The following is a 24,343-nucleotide window of genomic DNA, read 5'->3' as shown; positions in this document are numbered from 1 at the left end:
ATGGTAGAGCTTCAACATGAAAATAAGCTGTTTGAACTAGAATCCAAGTTGAATAAGGCAAGAACACTTTGTTTGAGGCAGAACAACTTTCAGTCAGTAAGAAGAATGGGGCCCAGCAGAAACAGACCCTAGAAAGTACTGTAACTGTAAAACAAAAATCTGCAGATATAGCACAGGCCAAGCACAACATGAATGAGGCAGGGAGGCATAGTCTTCCTATGAAGATGTGAGCCAAGAAATATCTCCTGAACAAAATTCCAATAGCCAAAAATTGGAAACAGTCTAAATGATCATTAAAAAATAATACACAGATAAGTTGTGGTATGCTACATTTCGTATCCAACAACTGGATGCTAAACAATAAATATGAACTACCTCTATATATAACAACATGCATTAATCTCACAAATTTATATAATATTGGCTGAAATAACAGCTACTATAAGATGCCATTTAAATAAAGTTTTTAAACCAGCAAAATTAGTCCATGGTGTTAGAGGTCAGATTGGTAGTTATCTTTAAGGCAAAAAGAGAGCTTAATTATTGGAAAGATTTCCAAGGAAAAATCTTTCCAAGAGGGCATATCCGTAACCAAGCTTCTTGGGCACTGATAATTTTCTGGGTGGTGGTTACATAGGTACGTTCACTTTGTGATAATTCATTAAGCTATTATCCGATGATTTTTGTACTTTTATATATGTATGTATGTATGCTGTATTTCAATTAAAAATTTTAAAGATTAATTGTTAGTGATATAGGAAATTAAAATGAGAGAATTATAGAAGAATTATTTTTAAAAACACATGTTGGAAATGAAGGCTAAACTAGAAGGAACATAAGACAGAACAGACACTGTGGAAAACACAGTGAGGAACATAGAATAGTAAGGATAAAATAATAGAAAACATAAATAAAGAGATAGAGAAAAATTCAGAGAAATACAAAATAAAGGCATATGCAAATAAGACCAAAGTATAACTAGGGCTTCTAAAAAGAAAACCAAAGTAATGGAATGGAATAATGATTTAACTTATAACTTAAGTAAACCTTATTGAAATAAGAAAATACTTAAATATAGACATTAAGAGAGCATACACTATATATCTGGAAATGGTAAAGTGTATACAACAACTAAACTTTAAAGATGAATAAAAATATTCTTTGGGCATAAAGGAATTGTGTCAAGTTACTTATAAGGAAAAGGAAATTATCTCTGGAGTCAAAATTCTCAATAGCAACATTTTATATAAATAACTAATGGAGCAAATTTTATGATATATTTACACATATTTGAGGATTAAAAAAGGATTATATCCAGTTAAACTGTCCTTCAAGTATAAAGGTCATAGATAACAATAAACATCTGAACATATCAAGAAATATTGTTTCCATTAGCACTTTCTGAGACATTTAATAGATAATTACGCTTCTGACATCCAAGAAATTGAGGGAGAAACTTCGGCAAAAGACTTAAGGTGAGCATTTAATATGTTTAATGGTAGAGCTAGATTAAAAGAAATAGTAATTAAATTATATATAAATATTACACACTTGGCTAAAGTACAACTAATATAGCTACATGAAATAGGACAAGAGGGAAAGAAGGTGAAACGTAAACTAAGTTTGCAGATTATTTGGGAGTAAACAGTTAAAACTTGTAGCTGTCAAATCAATATAGTATAAGCTTAAGTTCACGTAAGAGTACAAAAATTAAAACTAAGATATTTCTGGTAATTAAAATTCCACAGTAGGGGAGAAAAAGGGAGGAAGAAGTTATCAAATAATTTTAGTATTGCTCATAGTAAACCAATAGACAATAACTAAACGAAGAAGAAACCAAGAGTATTAGTATGAAGCAGTTCCTCAACCTCAGCACTTAATATTTTGGGCTGGATCATTTTTTGTTATGGGAAAACTATCCTGTGTACTAGGATGTTTAGAAACATTCGTGGCCTCCATCCATCGGATTCCAGTGGCACCGCCCTACCTATTTGTGGCAATTAAAAATATTTCCAGGCATTGCCAAATGTCCCTCTGGGAGGCAAAATTATTCTCAGTTGAAAATACTGGTATAAATCAGTATAAATATAATTGATAGAACAAAAACCAAACCTTGCTAAATAACAAAAGAAACACCTCCTTAAATAAGTGCAAAGTAAACAAATCACATAGCAGAACAGCTTGTATTAGTACATGGTTAGTATAAATCATTCAATAACAAAAGACAATACAGTAGTATAGAAAACACAAACATCAGTTATATTTAAAAATGAGTTTAACTCATTCATTAAAATATAAAGATTTTCAGAGGAACTTTAAAAAAGCAAAATCTAACTCTATGCTATATGCAAGCAATGCACATAAAAGAGAACGGCCTTGAGAGGTGAAGAATAAAAGGGCAAAAATATATTAGGCAAATCCTAATGAAAAGAAAGCACGGATCTCTTAGTCATACAAAAAGCAGAATTCAGGCCAAGAAGCTTTAAACGAGACAAAGAATGGCATGTTCTAATGATAAGAAACAAATCATAATGAAGATAAAACATTCATCAGTATTTACGTACCAAATAACAAAGCAGAAGCTTCCACACAGCAAAAACTGCCTAAGATTGAAAGGAGAAACAGACCCTACTAACATAAGGAAACAAACACACCTGGTAGCCCTGAGCAGTTCAAGTGGACAAAATCATTAAGATACAAAATACCTGAACAATATAATCAAAAAGGTAGATGTTATAAACTCGATTCTGTATCCTAATAAAGAATACATCTTAATAAGTCAAAATATGCTCTTGAGATAGTCAAGAAAAATGCGAAGGTATTTTTTCAGATTTTTTTTTAATAATCTCCTGAGAAATTTCCCCCAAAAATGTAAATAATACATTTGGTATTAAATGGCCACAATGCAATAAAATTAGAAATTAATGATAAAACAGCCCTATGAGATAAAACTAAAGCAGTACTCAGAGGAAAATTCATTACATTAAAATACCTATATCAATAAAAAATGAAGTACATATTCAAGTCCTTCATGAAGATACAGTAAAACCCATATTTTCATTTAATATTTTTATAAGAAAATATATTTAAGATGAACGCAACTTTGTTTTCCTTCAAGACTTCAACTATTTATGAAAGCTTTAACAACAGCAAAACTTTCATTTTAATTTCAACGTATAAAATGTTTAAATATAATTAAGAAATTTTATCTTGCAAAAAAAAATTAAGCCTAAATCTAACCTAACCTAAATCTAACCTAAACTACCAATTTCAAACACCATTGAAAAAGGATAGATGAGCAAGTTATATTAAACTGCAGGGGTGAAATCAGTAAAATCCAGACTGACACAAAGTTTATAAGACAAACAACCCCGTTCTTCAACAAATTAAAAGAAAGAAAAAGAGCAAGAACCTAAAGATTAGAACAGATTTAAATATCAACCAATCACAATGCATGAATTTTAAATGGATCCAGATTCAATCAAATAAAACTATAAGATAATAATGGATATTTAATATCAAAAAACTATTACATTTTAGGTATAATAATGGTATTGTTTATGGTAAGTAGAAAAATAATCCTTATCTTTGGAGACACATACACAGTAATATTTTTATGGAAGAAATAATGTCTGGGATTTCTTTCAAAGTAATGTAGGCAGGAAGGGAAGAGGAGTAGATAGATGCATGGATGAAGAATTGGCCATAGGTTCACAGTTCAAGAGGCTGAGTGATAAGAACATAGATATTCATTGTATTATTCTGCCTATTTTTGTGTACATTCAAAATTCTTCATTAAAAAAATAAAGCACATGGAGAGATCAATCAATCTTCACATTGGATAAAGAACAAATTCTACACACATACATACACACACACACACACAAACATACATATCCTATTTTTCAAATGTTTATATCCTGTGTCATGGTAGAAAAAATGTAAATTCAGTTTTTTAAAAAAATGAACCCAATGAAGTCAGGGTCCAGAGTTCTAAAAGGCAGAAATGGAATAAAGAGAAGGGGTCAAAACTATACTACTAAGGAGGCATGACAAAAGTTATTGTCAGTGACCATAATGAACCATTTACAAAAGTGTTCATGCAAGAACTTCCAGCCACAGAATATCTGAGAGTTTGAAACTAATTTCACAACTTTGCCTTTATAATTTCTAAAATTAAATACAGGTATTACTCTGCCCCTTAATCTAAAACAAAGCCCTGTTTTATTATTCCAAACATCAACATGCTTTTTAAAAGCTATTAATACATGTTTGTCATAGAAAGATCCTAAAATACATTTAAAAGAGAAAGTAATGAACTATGAGCCATGCATGCTTCAGGTAAGTAAATACAGGAGAGCTACCTTCTGAGAATGTAATCAAATGGAGAGAAGGCAAGAAAAAGATAGTCAATACACAGAGCAAGCAATCAGAAACTGCTAGTTTTCCAAGTAAAACATGCCTTACCCTATAACATCAACCACCTTGAAGAGTTCGGCATCAAGGAGCACGGATGCAGAGATGGACTCCCAGAGATTATCACTTGCTATGATTTTCACTCGCTGGAGACCTTGATAGTTCAGCATTTTTCTTAATATCTTTTGGAGTAATAAACAGAACATATGAAAGGATACAAATGAATTTTTAGCTGTTGAATTTATGACCAAGACAGATAAAGTTATCTTTACAAATCAGCATTCTGGATAATAGCTTTTTTTGTTTGTTTGTTTGTTTTTCTCAGACAGAGGCTTGCTCTGTCGCCCAGGCTGGAGTGCAGTGGCAGGAGCTCGGCTCACTGCAACCTCTGCCTCCCGGGCTCAAATGATTCTCCTGCCTCAGCCTCCCGAGTAGCTGGGATTACAGGCATGCGCCACCACGTCCAGCTAATTTTTGTATTTTTTTAGCAAAGACAGGGTTTCATCATATTGGCCAGGCTGGTCTTGAACTCCTGACCTCATAGACGATAATTTCAATACTATATTTTCTTAATAGAAATATCCCTCCTATGGAAAATGAAAGCATTACCATTAAGATAACCTACTGCAGTAGGAATATAAAAAGAAAAAACAACACAAAGTGTAAAATGCTTTAGAGGATTTTCACTTTGACTTTAAAATTACGTTTAACCATAGAAATATGGGGGGGGGGGGAGTGAAACAAAAATAATCAAATGGTACTACCCTGAAATAACCACTATTATTTTGCTATGCATTCTTCTAGGAAGTCTCCTATGCAGACACAATAATAAAATGGGTAACATATTAATCATACCATTTGGCAAAATGCTTTATCATTTTAAGTATTTTCCACAGTCTTCAAATATTCTGCCATTATTAAACAGGAGAGGAAATAAAATTTACCTGTAGGACTGTCTACCCACGAAAATTAAAAGTAACAAGCTAAATTCTAACAGGAAATAAATCAAACAAAGCACAAACAGCACCTACTTTAGTACTCAGTACTATGCTTGGGCCCCATGAGGACTCTAAAAGAAGTATGAGATGGAGCCCTCACCCTTAGGTGGCAAACACACTCAACAGGACACCAAAACTAACAGGGCATACTAGAAAATCAAAGGGCAGGTACATATCAAAACGTATGGATTGCCTATATGTAAATGAAGAGCAGAGAAAAGCAGACATCATTTTACTCAGGATCAGGAAGATCAGATTTCCTACCATAAGCAGTTCTTGATGAATGGATACAAATAAGCCCACTACTATACCCCAAGGACTCGGAAATCTCTGGCACATAGCAGCAGATGCTCAATACTACTGGTTGAAGAAATTAAGAAAGACCAAAGAATTTCACAAGCTCTCTCTTCACATTCCAACTTCTCTGAACTAGGGCAATTTCCAATTAATGTGCTCTTTTAGGACACAATAAAAGCTCCAATTAAATCCATGGTATACTTTTCAACAGACGGTTTCTTAAAACAGATATATTATAGGATTTTAGGAAACAGGGTGAAAATTACAGGTGGCAGTCTAAGTTCATCTTTCAAACTGGATCAGTTGAGTCCTAGGACACTCTAGAAGTCTACAGCATGAACAGATCCTTCGTAGCAAACCGAGACCAACTCTCAAGATTCAGTAGGATTGAGAATCCCTATCCCTCTAGCAGGAGGATCAATCCTGAATCTCATCACCCTGAAGTTCTTCCTTTCCTTTGAGACGGAGTTTCGCTCTTGTTGCCCAGGCTGGAGTGTAATGGCGTGATATCGACTCACTGCAACCTCTGCCTCCCAGGATCAGCAATTCTCCTGCCTCAGCCTCTCAAGTAGCTGGGATTACAGGCATGTGGCACCATGCCTGGCTACTTTTATATTTTTAGTAGAGACGGGGTTTCTCCACGTTGGTCAGGCTGATCTCGAACTCCTGACCTCAGGTGATCCGGCACCTTGGGCTCCCAAAGCGCTGGGATTACAGGCGTGGGCCACTGCACCCGGCCTCTTTATTCTTACAGAGAAGAGGAAGAGCAACTTAGTCAAATTTGCATTTTTCACTACGGATGGATCTAGTCTTTCTAGTCCTAGTCCTAGAAAATCCCAGTAAGACTGCTTACTTTTTTATACAGGGTATTTGAATAACATTCCAAAATTTACAAGTCTACATGCTATGATTTCTAAATAAGTTTCCATCCAAAAGTCATTATGAACAGCAGCATTCTTTTGAGCAGTTTTGTCCAACATATTTTCAGATTATGTTTTTGTTTTGGAAATTTCTCATCCAGAAAAAGCTTAAATAGAAGCTCTATTTATAAGATAAATGGAAATGAACTCGTTCTGGTTGAAGTGAATGAAGGTCCAAAGACCCACACTTCCATTTCCATCCACTATCCTCAGATCCTAGATGAGATTTTCCAGACACAATTTAGAAAACTTCAGAACACCACTGAAAACCACGATAAACCATACATATCAGTAGCAAAAAAAAAAAAAAAAAAAAAAAAAAAAAACAACTTTAAAGAAACAATACCCTTGTCATCTTTATATAAATTGCTCCTTTGTATTATATTTATTTCTACTATTAAAAACAAATCCTTATTCTTTCCAGGGGTCATCTTATTATCCCATAAAGAATATACATTCGTTAAGGTTATCCAATCTGAGCACCTACATTATTATTGAACTCATCATTATTGAACTCTTTGTGATAGGCATTTCTTTTTTGTTTCTTTTATTTTCTTTTCTTTTGAGACAGAGTCTCACTCTTTTTGCCCAGGCTGGAGTGCTCACTGAAACCTCTGCCTCCCAGGTTCAAGTGATTTTTCTGCCTCAGCCTCCCAAGTAGATGGGATTACGGGCATCTGCCACCACACCCGGCTAATTTTTTTGTATTTTTAGCAGAGATGGGGTTTCACCATGTTGGTCAGGCTGGTCTCAAACTCCTGACTTCAGGTGATCCACCTGCCTCAGCCTCTCAAAGTGCTGGGATTACAGGTGTGAGCCACTGAGCCTGGCCTGCAATAGGCATTTCAACAAACGGAACACAGATCCCAATAAAATCTTGCTGGAAAAAAATGGCAAACACAAAGTAAAAAGTTTTTGTATCCTGAGAGATTTTACTGCAGGAAAACTCAAGGTTCAGAGAAAAGGAAATGAAGTCTGAACTGTCTGAAACACTGAAAATATGTCTTAGAGCAACAATTAGTCTTTCAAACCAGGTTAGTTGAATTAGAATGCACTGGAGTCAGCAACAGACTCTTAATAGTAAAAAAGTTAAAATAAAATAAAATAAAATATAGCCCTGTCTTATTTCATTAGTTTAAAAGAAAATTGAAACTATAATACTTTTAATGTTTCCCTCAAATGAAATGAACACGAGAGACATGTGTATAATCACAAGAAAATAAAGCTTAAGCTTTGAAATGTCAAATTTAGGTATTTAAAAAGTTCATCACCTTTCACTATGAAGATGCTGTAGCAATGCCATCCACCTGATTACAGAGTTATCCACTATACATGCACCAACTTGGCTTCTGCTGTCCCCTTACTGCTCTTATAAGACCTGTGTTCATAGCAGACATGACTTTCCACTTACAATCCCTGTGCTCCAATCTTATTAATAGCTTCACTGCCCCACCTCCCCCACCCATCCTGCTCCCACCACACTCCCATCAGCATACTTCAACCTGGAATTGACCTCGAGTTACCTAGCTCTGGTTGCAATAGATCTTCTCAATCTATGCCTTCTCCACCCCTACAACTACAGATTAATTAAAATATGCCATTATTGGCTGGGCACAGTGGCTCATGCCTGTAATCCCAGCACTTTGGGATGCCGAAGCAGGAGGATCACAAGGTCAGGAATTCAAGACCAGCCTGGCCAAGATGGTGAATCCCCGTCTCTACTAAAAACACAAAAAAAGTAGCCGGGTGTGATGGTGGGCGCCTGTAATCCCAGCTACTCAGGAGACTGAGGTAGATAATTGCTTGAATCCAGGAGGCAGAGGTTGCAGTGAGCTTAGATGGCGCCATTGCACTCCAGCCTGGGCAACAGAGTGAGACTCTGTCAAAAAAAAAAAAAAAAAAAAGCCATTATTCCAGTGAATACATCAGCTTACTGATGGGGGTCAGTACCCCCACTCTTCCTCCATTGTCTAATCCATCTTTCACGACTTGTTTTCCCCCATATCCCTTTACCTCTCAATCTTCAGTTCTTTGCACATGCTATGCCCCTGCCTTAGCAACGTGGAGAGTTCCTATCCATCCCTTCTTGAAGATTCAAATTACACATCACCTCCTCTAAAAGACTTCCCTAATCAACCCAGGCAGAGGTGTCATCTCCTCTGTGCACCTTCTAAGAACCCTGTAGGTGTATTATTCCATTATTTGACACATTCCAAATTATGACACATTTTAATTGTCTATATCTGAATCTATACCACCCTCCCCAATACAAAAAACCTTTTAGGCAGAAAACAGTATTCTCTATCCTTATATTACAACCATATGCACAATGCCTGACAAACTAGTGTTGAGCAAATAAATGCTCTATATTAACTGAATGAAGAGATGAAAGAAATGTATTGAACCTTATCTACTTAAGAACATAAAACACCCAATTTAAAGAAAATTTTTTTCTATAAACACGCATGTGCAAGTATCTCTTTTGTATAATGACTTCTTTTCCTCTGGGTAGATACCCAGTAGCAGGATTGATGGATTTGTGAAAATATGGAACTAGCCCAAATACCCATGAATCAATGAGGGGATAAAGAAACTGCGGTATATGTATATGATGGAATACTACTCAGCCACAAAAAGGAATGCATTAATGGCATCTGCAGCAAGCTGGATGGGATTGGAGACTGTTATTCTAAGTGAAGCAACTCAGGAATGGAAAACCAAACATCATATGTTCTCACTCATAAGTGGGAGCTAAGTTATGAGGATGCAAAGGCATAAGAATGATACAATGGACTTTAGGGACTCGGGGAAAGGATGGGAAGGAGGTGAGGGATAAAAGACTACAAATTTGGTTCAGTGTATACTGCTCCAGTGATGGGTGCACCAAAATCTCACAAATAACCACTAAGGAACTTACTCATGCAACCAAATACCACCTATTCTCCAAAAACCTATGGAAATAAAAAAAAATTTAATATAAAAATTTTTTAAAACTTGAAATAAAATATTGTCCCAAAATTATATTTCTTGGAGAAAAGATACATACAAGACAAAAGGAAGTGAAAAGTAAACTAGAGAATAGCTCCACCTGAAAAGTGAAACTGTGATTTTTTTCCAATGGTAGAAGTTATTATTCTGTTTTTCCTTTCCTGGAAAACAGCAATTATAGTAGTTACCTCATAGGTAAGGTTGTGAGAATTAAATGGAGATAAATAGGAAAAGTGGCACAAAAATAACAAAATTGGCAGATGTTATTGCTACCTCTTTGTTTGTCACAAAGAGAAACATGTACTATAACACACTCCAATAGAAAACAAGAATTATAATATATGCCATAAGTTTTGACAAAAGACAAAGAAAAAGCAGCCACATTTCTTGAAGTCCTAAAAGTCTAAAATGATATAATTGTTTCATAAAATTTATCAGAATTCCAAAACTAATGAGTTTTAAATAGAAAAATTCAACACAACTCTTTAGACAAAGGTAATTCGGGGCTCACAAAGAATTACACATGCTTTAATATCAGGAATATAAACACTGTTAAGATTTTGCTTGAATTTTATGTCACAACCAGCAAAATAAATAACTGTAGTATAAAAAATATGGTGTTTCCAACACAAATTTCCTACTAATTTCTGTGTTTGGAACCACAAGGAATTATTCACTAAAAAGTTAAAAACAGAAAGATACTAAAGTTGTACACACCTTAATATAATTGGCATTATATGACCTCTCATTCCAAATCTGCAAAACAAAAAGTCAAAAAAGTATGAATTGAAAGTTACAAAATGTCAGAAAGTAGATTATCGTTAAGACACCATTTCTCTCATCATCTTTCATATTATCTGATAAGCCATTTTTTAACTTTATGGGATATCCTGCCATAGAATTTATAGATAGTTATAAGATAGCACAACTTTTTAAAAATTAAAATATTATTTTTAAAAACCTTAAAATATTTAGTGGGTATTTTTCAAAAAGTAATTTATTCCAAAGATTTTCAACAATGGAATATATTCATTAATTCATTCAACACATATTGACAGTGCAATGTGTGCCAGAGACTATACTAGGCGTTGGAGAACTAATAGATAGGGAAACTGTTACAATTATGACAAGATCCCTATAGGCATTCCTGAAAGCCAAGTATTAATATTATACTGTATAGAAGGCATACTTTTAAGCATACACAGAGAATCACAGTAATACACTAGTCACAAAAGCAAACTCTGAATGAGGATGGATAAAAGGAACATATATACATCCATTAGGTTTAGAGTCATGACGCATGGGGTTTTAGAATTGAAAGAACTTCCGTAACTCCACAGTTGAGAAAACTGTTAATAACAAGAGATGATTCTAGAATCCAGGTGCAGGTCTTTTTACTCCAATGATACAGGAAAGAGTTTATCAGTGAAACTCCTCACCATAGCATGTTATCATGAGTCTAAACAAGATGTGAATCACCCATTACTTGTGACTGTACCATAAGAGAAAGCTATTAGACCAAACCTACATTTAGTCTCATTATGGGTTATAAATGTCCTGACATTTAAGAAAGTTCTCCGGCCAGGCGTGGTGGCTCATTCCTGTAATCCCAGCATTTTGGGAGGCCGAGGGGGGCAGATCACGAGGTCAGGAGTTTGAGACCAGCCTGGCCAACATAGTGAAACTCCGTCTCTAATAAAAAGAAAAAAAATTAGCTGGGTGTGGTGGCAGGTGCCTGTAATCCCAGCTACTTGATGCAGGAGAATCACTTGAACCCAGGAGTCAGAGGTTGCAGTGAGCCGAGATCACAACACTGCACTCCAATCCAGGCAATAGTGAAAAAAAAAAAAAAGGAAAGTTCTCAAATATAAACTAATTTTTCAGTCATAATTGGAAAAGGATAGCATAAACTAGTATATTCTTTCTTCTGACTTCCTCCAGCCCTTGGCTCATCCTCATGCCCTGTATCATCATGTAGTACTGCAGTTTATATGTTCCAGCGTCTACTTCTCTTACTGAACACTAGAGCTTATTAATCTTAGTAGCCCTAAAATATTATAGTCATGGTTCCTGCAACACAGTAGGAGCTCAATAATTGTTTGCTGATAATCTAAGTCGTGATTGCATGAAAATGTTTAAGTATTAGTTTTAACTGATGGTATATTAATAAGCAAATGATTATGGAGACCCACTATGTGTATGTTAAGGCTCTGTGGGGTACGATGCAGCCTGAGGCATACCTCCACCTAGCCAACAGACAAGCTGGACATGATATCATTTTTCATACTTTTTAAATCCTTAAAAGGTGTTAATTAACAGTTTGTGACAGGTGAACGCAGATTTCAGCCAGCCTGCCAAATCTGGCCCATCATCTGTAATTTTACAACTTGAGAGCTAAAACTGTTTTTAGTTTTAAATAGTTACATTTTAAATAGCTATATATTTACCTCAAGATCCTCAACACTGCCTTTTGGCCCACAAACACAAAACTATTTATGCTCTGGCCCTTCAATAAAAAGTTTGCCAATCTTTGGCTTAAGACAACAATAGGATAAAATGAGACTAACCCATAAGCTGTATAGGAAACACAGCATTGTTGTAGGAACCAGAGAAAGTAGGGAAAGCTTTGAAGGAGAATTTGAGTTGGGTTGATACAAAAAAAAAAAAAAAAAAAAAAAAAAAAAAAAAAAAAAACCCAGCTCAGAGGAAGGAGGTACACACTTAGCACAGTTTTCTTTTTTTTTTTTTTTTTTTTTTTTGAGACAGAGTCTCGCTCTGTGGCCCAGGCTGGAGTGCAGTGGCACAATCTCGGCTCACTGCAAGCTCCGCCTCCCGGGTTCACGCCATTCTCCTGCCTCAGCCTCTCCGAGTAGCTGGGACTACAGGCGCCCGCCACCATGCCCGGCTAATTTTTTTGTATTTTTAGTAGAGACGGGGTTTCACCGTGGTCTCGACCTCCTGACCTCGTGATCCGCCCACCTCGGCCTCCCAAAGTGCTGGGATTACAAGCGTGAGCCACCGCGCCCGGCTAACACTTAGCACAGTTTTCAAAAGTGGGAACACTGGGATGGGCAAAGGGGAGCAATTAAAGGTCACATGTACTTAGTTTGTGTTATTATCAGACACTATTAGAACAAATTAGTCTCATGACATAAAATGATTAGTCAAAAAGTACCACAGAATCAAATTATTTTTTAAATTACAAATTAATGTCCAAAACTGAATCATATTTTAAATATATTACTAACTCCAATATAATCAATGTCCAAATCATGATAACGCTTGGCACCCACAATCCAGGTCACGACATAATAGGCAGTCAGCTGAAGATTGACATAAGGCCAGTTGAAACCTTTTCCCAGCCATCCAGGGAATGACCATGGCAACCCTGCACAGAGAAGGGAGGAGGCAAAAGTAGAGGAGGTGTAACAGTGCTGACGCTATTGAAAATAAATTTTTTTTTAAGAAAAGCATTCAACTAGCAAAAAACCAATACAGATCTGACTAAAGGAAAGTTTATATACCATATAAAAATTACTGAAATCCTTTCCAATCTATAGACACTATAATTCCTTATTGATCCCTAGAGTCAGGTCCCATAATTTCAAATGTTCTTTCCAAGAAAAAGAAAAATAACAAATAGAAACACCTCTCTCCAAGACCCTTACCAATAGAAAGAAATGTACCATGTTTTAACTTAACGTCTCCACTCATTGTTGGAATGTTCAATATTCAACTTCTGTTCTTTGAGGTCAAACCAAAGAATTCTAAAAGGCTTATGCCTAACTACTCCTTTGAGTTATATATAACACAAATTTATCATTCACTTGTACATCTTCTTACAATTTAGGGTCCTTAAAATATTAATCGGGCAATCTAATTTAGCAAAACTAGTTTGTTCTCAGATCAATATAAATTACAATAACTCCATAGAGAAATATACCCTTGTTAAGTGATACACATCAAATAAGTCCATATTCTTCCAATAACCCTGATTATGTTTAAGTAAAAAAATGAGAAGAGTAGAAAAGTACTTATTACAATTCTAAATTTAACTTGCTACTAATATATTAAAATAAGCTCAACAGTTAAGCTCCTCAGCAATAAATGTATTACCAAACTAGTTCACCACTGAAAAAAATAAAAATCAAAATGACAAAATGCTTATTTTCTAAACTCAGGAGGAACACCCAAGTGTATTACATAAGAAATGTGACATTAAAGTAATAGAATTCTTGAAAACAATGAAATGTTAAATGCAATCTGAAGGCCTACTAAGTCTTTGTTAGGACATGGTTTAGCATGCCATATTTTCTACATTTAAATGAGGTCTGACCTTGGAAGCAGTCTAGTGGATATGTGCTGAATTCAGTGATGCTTTTACTGCTTACAGCATTTCTGGAATCTCTTACAAAAGCTCATTTATAAAGAACATATTACTCCTAATTTCTGTTAACTTAGAAAATATTATTCTTCTCCTTTGATTGTTGAGAAAATTATTTTTTAAATAACTAGAAATCAGGTCTTTAAAATGAATCATTAATTTCATTTAACTTAGTTTGAATTTAAGCCTGTTTCAAAAAATCAAATTCATCTCAAATGATGAAAGTATCCCATCACTCTGGATGTTTGAAATACGTCACAGGCTCTGTATGCATTCCCACAGAACTGTGAAATGTACATAGTCCCATTTAAGCAACTAGCCAATGATCCTCCCAATAGAACATAAGCCCCACAGGTGCAGGAATTGGGGACGGGATTGGCTTCCTGAGTCCCAGAACAGTAACCAGCACATTATTGAAGTTCAAAAACTACCAAACAAACAAAAAACACTTTCGTGTGTAACTTTTCTAAAAATGGGATTTACTACTACATGCAACATACAATTTTGTAACTAGTTAGGTGTACCACTGCATGTAATATACAGTTTTGTGAATAGTATATTCACAAACACTGATGACAGATTTTGTGAAGAAAAGTAGTTTAGCATCATAGAAACATGGAATTAGGTGCTAAAACCGATTTTGCCATTTACTAACTGTCTATGACCTTAGGTCAGTGGCATAATCTTTCTAAGCTTCTACTGCTTCTTCCTGTAAAATGGAAAGAGTCATGCCTTACTCCACAGGTATTATAAGGATTCAACATAATATACAAGGGCAAAGAAAGGATCACCCCTGGCACATGCTTTGCTGCTGGTAGCATACTGGTAGTATTAATGACATTATGAGTACTTCCGTATTAATAGAGATTCCAACATGATTCAGAATTTAAAAGTTAAAGGAAAAGAGACTGAAGAAGCATTGCAAACTTCATTTCTTACCAATGAGTGTAATATTGGGATTCCTCTTCTTAGCTTCCTTCATTAACCACCACTCATATCCTCGGAAATAATTCTCATCTAGTGCATAGTGCATGTGGGAGGGCTCAGTGCCATCTGAATAGAGAGCAAAAACGGAAGTAATGATCCATGAATGGTACTTCCTAGGACCATCTCACTCCCCACCCCCACCCCAGACACACACTTCACAAAAGCAGTATTCCAGTTCTAATCCTGAAGTTGGGCAAATCATAATCTTATACACTTAAGGATGGATGATAAAAGCGTATTATTTCATCCTTTTTTCATTATCTTAAGCATTGTAAAAGTCTTAATAAAACCACAACCTTCTATTATAAGCAGTACTGAGAGAAATGTTATCACCTCATATAACTAAAAATTCCCAGTAGTCATTCTTCTGGGCTTTTGATCTCTCTGTGGTTTTCAAATCCCCATGTCCAACTTTAAGTTCTCATTATCTCAACTTTTAGCTTATCAACGCTGGATATGAATCCTTGGGCTCGTGAGCCCTGTTCTCAGAACCCACACTTTAGCCTATTATATGTCTTGATATAGGAAGAGTTTTGAGAAAAAAAGAAGGAATGAGTATACATATCCACTCTAAAAATAACAAAATTCTATACTAACATCTGCAGTTAGTAGAGGTTACATTATCTTAGCACTGAGGTAGGTAACTGCTATCAAAGTCCTCCTATATTCCCACAGTTCACAAACATCTGCCCTTGCTAAGCAGGGCCTTTCGAGAGGCCCTTGCCCATTTCTTCTTAAAGGTAAACATCAGAATTCACAAGAACTGCCTGTTTATGTATCTCTACCTATAATTTAGCTTCAGCAAGTGAAATTAGCCCATCATTGTCAATTCTGCCTAAAAGGTTTTAACAGTAAAATGCAATAGCTTGAAGAAAGTTTCTGTTATGGGGGTTTCTTTTGTTTTTGGTTTGCACTTTTTCTTTCAACATAAACACTAATACCACCATATAGACATATCTGTCCAACAAAGAATTACTTCGAAATCACTAGCAGGAATACAAGTATGCAGGAGATACTCTAGAGTTCATTATAACGGAATCTGATCTGTAAATAATAAGCTATATCTAATCATAGAGAGAATTTTTTTTCTTCTTCCTGGAAACAAAAGGCCTATAAACTGCCAATTGATAACATGGACTACACAAAGCCTATCAAAATAGTGACAATGAAGATTGGAGATTTAGTGATTAAAGATAAGTTTTGTTTTTAAAAGAAAAAAAAGCTGTATCTCTGAAACACTGGTTACATACGTTTTTACCACATATTTTAAGTTAATAACACTTTATATGTTCTATATGAAATTAAAATCTTTCTAACTGCTCAATAAAATTCAAAACTGTCCCTATGTATGCTCTGTCCTGTATATATAAGTTTTAGAAAACTGTGGATTTGTTTACTACCTATTACTTCAACTAAATAAGCAATTTGAAGTCTGAATATTGTTTTTGATGGACCAGTCATATTCTATATTTTACAATAATTACATTTAAAAAATGAGGAACACTCTAATAAGCAACAATCAATCTCAAAAGTGTTGGTATTATTTACACATATTCTGAAATCATAGTCCATATGGTGAGGTACAGATTAAAATGTTGATGGGAGAAATCCTATCTCCCAAATTCTCCTACCTGTTGTCTGCCCATCACCACCTATTTCCACTTTTAGAATATGCAAAGAGGCACCAAAATTCGGCTGTGTAAAGAAGTAACAGTATTAACATAGTGCTGTATTGTATGAAACTTCAAGACAATTACTAATTACTGCCTTAGGTTTTACAGACGCAAAAACAAAAGCAAAACTTCAAATAGCAATTTATTCCAAAAGTAATGTGCCACTTTTTCAAAAACTAGAATTGTGAGGCTAATAAATTCTATGGTGAAATTCACCGTACAATTTCTAAAATATCACAGGTGCCATGAAATAATTATTTTTTCATTACCTTGAAGAGATAATCCAGTATCTGAGAACGATAGGGCTCTGGGTAATTTACTAGAAGTCGGGAGGTTGCCTAAAAAAAAAAGTTTTCAAAAGTATGAATAAAAGAAATCCAATCATGAATATTTGTCTACAGTGTTCATGCACACCACCTGGTATACACATATTTAGCCTCAGGCAAGGTCAGGCTGAGGAAAAGCACCTCACAAATTGTCTGTCTGCCCTTTCTGTGCCAATCATTGGGCAAGTAGGGCTGCTGTTTGTCCGACAGCTAAAAGGTTCTCTTCTTCTGGCATGAGGGTTAACTGGGAGGTAAGCTTGCTAACCGCATGATCACAAACTTATCTTGAAACTCAGGTTTTCTATCTTGAGACCACTTGGCAACAATATCTCAGGGCTAAAATGAGAGGGATGAATGTCAGGTAATTTTTCCCCTTAACATCTTCTGGAAAAACATTACAAGCAGTAATGCTGAAAGGAAGCACTACTTTCCCCACCCTCATAAGGATGTAAACATGCTAAGACCTGTTACTATTAAGAATAACTAGCAATAATCTCCAGACCAGGCTGTACTAAGAAAACTTAACATAAGAGTGGCATCAGAATGCATGGAAAGACAAGGGTGGACAGTGCGGGGACCAATACTGGATCACGCCTGGACCACAGCATACAACTATTTGAAAAAGGAAACCACAAAACCAATAATTGACCCAAAATCTATCCTTTGGGAGGTAATATAAGCAAAAAATAAATAAAAAGAGGCCGGTTTTCAGCACGAAACGGTAGCCTCAGGCTTGTAAACCAGACAGTCCTAGGTTCAAACTGCTGACACTTTGCCAGGTGTATGTATGATGGTTGGGACAAAATACTTTTATGGGGTTCAACTTTCTATTTTATATTCTCATACATGCTACCACTGACATTCTGGTAAGTGCCCATATCTACTCTCTCACACCCAAAACATCCCCAGTCCCTACCAGTGAGGCAAAGACCCATGGAGCTGCTCTCTAGCCATTCTTCCCATCTACCTCAATATACCCCAAACCAAATATAGCACTTTTGCATGTATCTGCTCCTTTTCCTGAACTTGCTGTCTCAGTAACCAACATTTGCTGAAACCATAAACTTGGGCCACCTTTTGTCCAGACTTCCCATGTACCCTCAGTCTCCAAGATATCCTTAATAGCTCTCAAATCCTTCCTGTACTCTTCAACCCCACTGACTTACCCAGGCCCTCCTCACTTACGAGAACAGCATAAGTGGTCTCAGGACATCCCCTCTGCCTCTCCCTGTATTCTATCTTCCATGCTACTTACGAGAGTAACCTTTCCAAAACACAAATGTAATCACGAAACTCTTCTGTGTAAACATGCTAAGACCTTCCCTTCCTCACAAGCTTTCACGATAAAGCTCAAATTGCTCAATTTTGCACCCAAATCCCTTAATTATTTGGCTCCTAACCCTGATACTTTATCCCTTATCACTCTCACACCTTCTGTCTAGATGCATCGAACAACATTTTCTATTCTTATGCCTGGAATGCACCCCACATCCTCTCTTGGACAACTCCAATTCACCTTTCAGCTCAAATTCCACCTCTTCAAGGAAGGATGCCTTCTGGCCCTGCTCACTGATTTGACGTAAGTGCCTCTCCTTTGGCACCAGGTCCATATCTTTATTACAACACTTCGAACCCTGCACTCCTTTACTTTTCTGACTCACCTCTTAGTTCCTTAAGGACATGGACTGTATCTTATTCAAGTTTGTATCCTCATTCTTTGTTATTCAATAAACACTTATTAAATATTTTACGGGTCTTTTGTTGCACTGGGACTGGCAACATAAATAGGAGTCTTTGAGTCAAATGGAGTTTGTATCCTGATTTCATCATTAATAAGCTATGTAATCAGGCAAATTATTGTAAAGTGGGCTATCTTATTCATTCAGCTGTTGTAAGACTAAAATTAGATGTATGTAAAGGACTTGGCGCATTACCTGGCATATAGTAAGTTCTCAATAAAAGCAAGTGTTATATATACAAATTTTTTTAAGTACATATTTCTCAAAAAGCCTACAACCTAGCAGGGGCTCCGATATTAAAATAGGCACTCTTTAAGTGAACACTGTACAGGCACACTAATATATCCTTGACCCTAGGTAAACAATGCTTCCTGTCCTACACTACGCCATTAAAACTGTGCGTTTTGCTGTCTAGGGTTTCTTTTGCCCTCTATGCACTCCCACATTTAACAGAGAAAGTATCGGCTTTAGGCAAACACACCAATTATGCTATTGCAAACCTATAGCCACACCTAACACAACAGCATAAGTCAAAGGCAATATAACCAAATGTTAAAATGCACCATCAAGCAATAACAAATCATGGGATTACTAACCACACTGCCTGAATGAGGCCTGGAACTGTTTACAGGCCCAGAAAAAAGCCTTGGGGACATTTCATCATTCAGTGGCCTTGAAATAACTTCCTCCTCCCTAATCCCTGAAACTGGTTATTAACCAAAATTAGTAATGTGCAAGACATCATCCTAAGCACTTTAGGTCTATCCTCACGGTGCTCCTACCATGCAGGTATAACTGTATCCCAAAAAGAAAGTGAGGCAGAGAGGAGTTATAATAGATAACCCGCCAAGGCCATACAGTGAGGTGGCAGAACCCAGAATACACTCTTGGCAATCTTCTCTTTAGTCTACATTCTTTTTGTTTTGTTTTGGTTTTGGGTTTTTTTGTTTGTTTGTTTTTTGAACGGAGTCTCACTCTGTCGCCCAGGCTGGAGTGCAGTGGTGTGATCCCGGCTCACTGCAACCTCCGCCTCCCGGGTTCAAGCGATTCTCCTGCCTCAGCCTCCCAAGTAGCTGGGACTACAGGCGCGTGCCACCAAGACTGGCTAATTTTTTGTATTTTTAGTAAAGACGGGGTTTCACTGTGTTAGCCAGGATAGTCTTGATCTCCTGACCTCATGATCCGCCCACCTCCGCCTCCCAAAGTGCTGGGATTACAGGCGTGAGCCACCGCACCCGGCCCTACATTCTTAACTACTTACTGTACCATACTGCTTTCCCTCTCTGACATGAAGATTAAATGGCAGCACTCTAAACACTTACTGCCACAACCTGGGCTACGGACCAAGGACTCCACAAAGAAGTTTAAAGTAGTATGCAAATATAATGTTGCAAGAATTTTCATTATTTAGTGAGTTCCTATGAGGAGTAATGCACTATATAGAGATACTAATAATTGTTGTATATTCTATCAGATTAGATAGGAGTTTCCTACTCTGAATTATGAAATGATTCTTCTCATCTTAGTAATTTTAAACTGGGCTTAATAAACCTAATGGAAACAAAGACTTCCACTTTTCGGTAAGCTCTTACTCTAGATTTAGTATCACAAGTAAAGCTATAAAAAAGATGGGGCCTCATTTCATGAAATATTGGCTGTTTCAGGTTTAGCCCAAAAACATAAAAAGGAGAATAGTAGTAGCAAAGAATAAATGCATTAACTCATCGGCCCACAGGTTTCCCCTGAAATACACATCAGCACTGCTGGAGAGATTGCAAATTAGGGAATGAAAACATAAAAGTCAAAAAGGATCAGCTAACTCCAGGGGAAAAAAAATTTCCCCTAGCAGAAGGTTATATCACGTGGTCACACTACAGACAAGGTCATCCTTGCAGCAGGCATTCAAGCTTGTTCTGAGTTGAATGTAAGGATGCAAGCTCCATCCAACTCAACCCCAAAAATCCGAGTTCAACCTTAACATTTTCAAGAAACATTAGCCCTAGATGTAATTTCGGATACAAAACCAAAAAACAAAAACCTTCTCACCCAAAGGTCGGCCACCATGTAGCCCATGGGCCAGAGGGAGTACCCGGTAGTTTCAGGCGGCTCGCTTATCTTCCTTTTAAAGAGACCTTGAGGCACCAGTCCTGCCTCCAAACGAAATCCTATTCGGCGCTACCCTCTCTGGAGGAGCCCATCCTTACCCTGCACTAACAACTGCCCGGACTTACGACTCCACCACCCACCAACTCCCCCAAAAGGAAGAGACACAGCCAAAGCAACCCACTGGGGCGTTCTCTTTCGCACACGGACGCTCCTGCACTCCCTGGCCCTTTCTGGAGCGCCGCTCCCCGACTGCCATCTCCGCGATGAAGACAGCCTGTGCCCCACTGCTTGGGACGAGAGTTCCAGCCCCGGCTTCTTCACTACTTAGACCTGTCACTTTACTCTCTGGACCTATACTCTCTGGACCTCCGGATCCTCATTTGTTCAAACCTAACTGCCTCTCTGGTTCGTGTTAAACGAGAAAGCACCCGCCCCAGACCCGCAGCGGGCCCGCCCCAACCGCCTGCTGACTGGCACCCTAGGGGAATGCGGCGGAGAGTGGAGCGGGTGGAAACGCAGGGCAACGCCGCGGGGGCCTGTGGGGCGGGCCCCACGGGGAGGGCTCTTGCCGCCCCCCGCGTATCTCCGCAGCTCGCCGCTCACCCCGCCGCCGCTGACCCCGCCGATGCCGTCGAACTCCCGGCCCAGCCCGTCGGAGTCGTCCAGCACGTACGCGCCGCCGGGCGCCAGCAGCGCACACAGCAGCAAGGGCACCACGGCGCGGCCCGCCGAACCCGCAGCGGCCGTCATAGCTTTCACTCGGCGTTGCCAGGAAGCCGAGAGTAGCCACTCAGCCATTGTGTGGGTCACATGACTCCGGCGCCCAGGGAGGCGGGTCCCGTCGCCGCCACGATAGATACGAGCAGGAGGCCGCTGACGCTGACGCTGACGCCGCCGCCGCCATTTTGAGTGCGGGTCAAGGGCCACTGACGCAGCTGGCGGAGTGTTGAGGAAAGAAGCAGCGAGCTTTTTTTTATCGCTCGCCTGTCTGTGGTCAGCCACGGGATTTCACTTGTACTTACTTCTGGCTTCTCTTCCGGCGTCACCTGGTGGAGCACTTTAACGCAGGGAAGGTGGATGTCCAAGGTCCGCCAAAGGAAGAGGGCCATGAGTGGCCCTACCCATGGCTCTTACGCAGCATCTCAGGGAGTATCTACTTCGTGCGAGGACCAGGCTTGGACCCCAGGTCCCAATTCCATTGTCATCTTGGTGGAATCAGTTTGCTTTTGGAGCCTGAGTTTTCCCTTATGTGAGATGAGGCGAGAAGAGCAGCAGAGTGAGGGACTGAGAGAAAAGTTAATAAACACTCAGTACATTGAATGCATTCCACAAGTGGCAAATAGCTGAGAAGGTTCTCCAGTCTGGTAACTACCCCGGCATATTCAAGGCTTTTAGCCTTGAAGGAGTTAATAATATACCACCTCAAAATATGCTGCTGTGGCATATTGACTATTTTAAATTAAAGGCACTTAAAAACAGCAGGTGCAAGATCACTCTCATGGATATTATGTGTCTTATAAGGAGGAGATGAAATTCCCATGTGAAAGATGTCTTCCCTATAAAATAACATTCTTATCTTCAAGGACAGAAAGTCGAAGTCGAGGGAAATCTATCCAAACAAAATTTGTTAATCCCTAACTTTCTAGTCGCTTCTTCACCCCAAGCCCCTTCCCCTTATGTTTCACAACTTACTATTTTTTGTCCATTTCACTCTGTAAGCAATTGGCTCGTAACTGCTGCTTTCGGTCCTTTTTTTTTTTTAATGAGGGCCCCCGTGCCATGTAAAATAAATTTGTGTGGTTCTCTCCTGTCAGTTTATTAATATCTTAAATCAATTTAATACTAGGGCCATGCTGGGACCCTACAGGGACGAAGGTGAAATTTTGCCTCCCCTACAATTTTATAAATTGGGTGCTAAGTAAGCACCCTCTCCACCCCCATTCAAGTTCCCACAGAGCCCACCATGTATGTGCCTGAAAAGGGGAAGAAACTTTTTCCTGGGAACCTGCTAATCACACAAAGAACAAAAGGCTTCTATGTTGGGCCTTCCTTTCTTACCAGTGCAGCTGTTGCCTGAGTTTTCCCCAGGCCATTCTATGTGTGCCTGTAGCTCGATTTTTCAAGATGTCTTTCTGTTTAAAAGAATTTTACCAAAGACCAGCTTTAGCTGTCTGCCCAACTAAGTTTTCCCTTTTCTCCTCCCTCAATTGCACCTTGTAGTTGGAATGCATGCCACGGATATTTGAGCAATGTGTGAAATCTACAAAAGAGGAAACAAACTCTAATAGAAAAGGTAGCCTCCCTTCCAGGAAGTCCCAGTAGTTCCTATTAGTTCAGTTACCAAAGAAATTGCTTACCAGATAAATATTTTTTGTTTCTAATTTCTGATCTATATTCATGAGAGCAGATATGAGGTAAGAAAGTTTCTAACAAAAGGCCAATCAATACATGCCGACAGAGATCCTTGGAGTGCTGGGCACAGCACTCAAATGTGCTCAAGATGTGAGATAAAGAAAAATGACAGTTACCCCACAAGTGATCATATGCTTAGCTTCCCTTGCGTCTGTGGATCAGGGTCAGTGAGATAAGACGGTAAGAAAGGAAGGTCCCAGTTTTCAGATTTTGAATGAGTTTAAAAAGTAATGACAGTGTTTCTCTCTCTGTCTTTTTAGTCTGAAACACTTCAAGAATTTACATGTCATCCTTGCTCAGGGGCCACACTGATCTCTGTAACATTCCAGTGTTTGTAAATGTGCTGCCAAAGGAAACACGATGATTTTTCTCTTAAATAACGGGAGTTTCTAAGTATCACAACTATACTTTGGCCACCCCAAATCTCTCCTTTTTCTAAATAAAATAATGTGATCAAAATCAAATAGTCTTTTGAGAAGGATCAGAGATCTTGCCTTTTAATGAAAGTTTATCGATAAACTCTAATAGCAGTCTGGATTTTTTTTCCTTTTTATTTCCCCAAGACTATCATAAAACAGTATGATAGCAGTCTGTTGTCTCACTTCAGGAAAAGGCTTTACTTTTATAAATCAGTCTACCTCCCCTTCAGTCTACCATTGATGGACATTTAGGTTGATTCCATGTTTTTGCTATTAAGCTGTCAGAAATTCCAGGGCAGAGGCCAAGTTTATTTCTTCTTTGTGCGTCTTAAGCACAGTGCCCAAACTGTGCTAAGTACTCAATAAATACTAGTTGAATTGAACTAAAAGACAAATCACTGAATGGTCACATAAGGGAATACGAAGAAAGAATTATTTACAAAAGGAGTTGGAAACATTTGGTTAAAGTAGGAATCCCCTGGGACATAAGAGTGTGGAGTGTTTTCTTGAACTGTCCTGTAACATCTGCTATATTTTTTAACTGTTATTTTAGGTTCAGGGTGCATGTGCAGGTTTGTTACAAAGGTAAATTGTATGTCCTAGGGTTGATATACAGATTATTTCATTACCCAGGTAATAAGCACAGTACTCGATAGGTAGTTTTTTGATCCTCCGCCG

General features: G+C 37.8%; 1 protein-coding gene and 1 non-coding gene across 8 annotated transcripts in view; both read right to left on the bottom strand.

Annotated features, from left to right (window-relative positions):
• GALC (galactosylceramidase) overlaps positions 1 to 22,630 on the bottom strand; it is a 61,381-nt gene extending 38,751 nt beyond the window's left edge. For 3 of the 7 annotated variants that reach the window (XR_004027792.1, XR_004027793.1, XM_030802712.1), the window contains exons 1-8: positions 21,438 to 22,630; positions 16,933 to 17,001; positions 16,622 to 16,685; positions 14,943 to 15,056; positions 12,868 to 13,007; positions 10,337 to 10,375; positions 4,468 to 4,598; positions 2,565 to 2,603 (exon numbers count right to left, since the gene is read on the bottom strand). Coding sequence is in view for 5 of the 7 variants with exons in the window: in XM_030802712.1 (XP_030658572.1) it covers positions 2,565 to 2,603; positions 4,468 to 4,598; positions 10,337 to 10,375; positions 12,868 to 13,007; positions 14,943 to 15,056; positions 16,622 to 16,685; positions 16,933 to 17,001; positions 21,438 to 21,632 (791 nt within the window). In the remaining 2 variants the exon portion in view is untranslated. Of the gene's footprint in view, positions 1 to 2,564; positions 2,604 to 4,467; positions 4,599 to 10,336; positions 10,376 to 12,867; positions 13,008 to 14,942; positions 15,057 to 15,323; positions 15,452 to 16,621; positions 16,686 to 16,932; positions 17,002 to 20,774; positions 21,307 to 21,437 lie in introns of those variants that run through there. The other 4 variants (XM_030802713.1, XM_003260850.3, XM_030802714.1 and 1 more) reach the window with 4 other exon arrangements.
• An 871-nt stretch (positions 22,631 to 23,501) lies between these two features.
• On the bottom strand, positions 23,502 to 23,605 carry LOC115832575. Its single transcript, XR_004028104.1, has one exon. It is a non-coding gene; the product is annotated as a U6 spliceosomal RNA (small nuclear RNA).
• Positions 23,606 to 24,343: the final 738 nt, after the last annotated feature.

This window comes from Nomascus leucogenys, chromosome 22a, assembly GCF_006542625.1.
Source record: "Nomascus leucogenys isolate Asia chromosome 22a, Asia_NLE_v1, whole genome shotgun sequence".
In the NCBI taxonomy this organism is placed as follows: domain Eukaryota; kingdom Metazoa; phylum Chordata; class Mammalia; order Primates; family Hylobatidae; genus Nomascus; species Nomascus leucogenys.
Note: the sequence above shows the minus strand (reverse complement) of the source record. Positions and strands in the feature narration are given on the sequence as shown.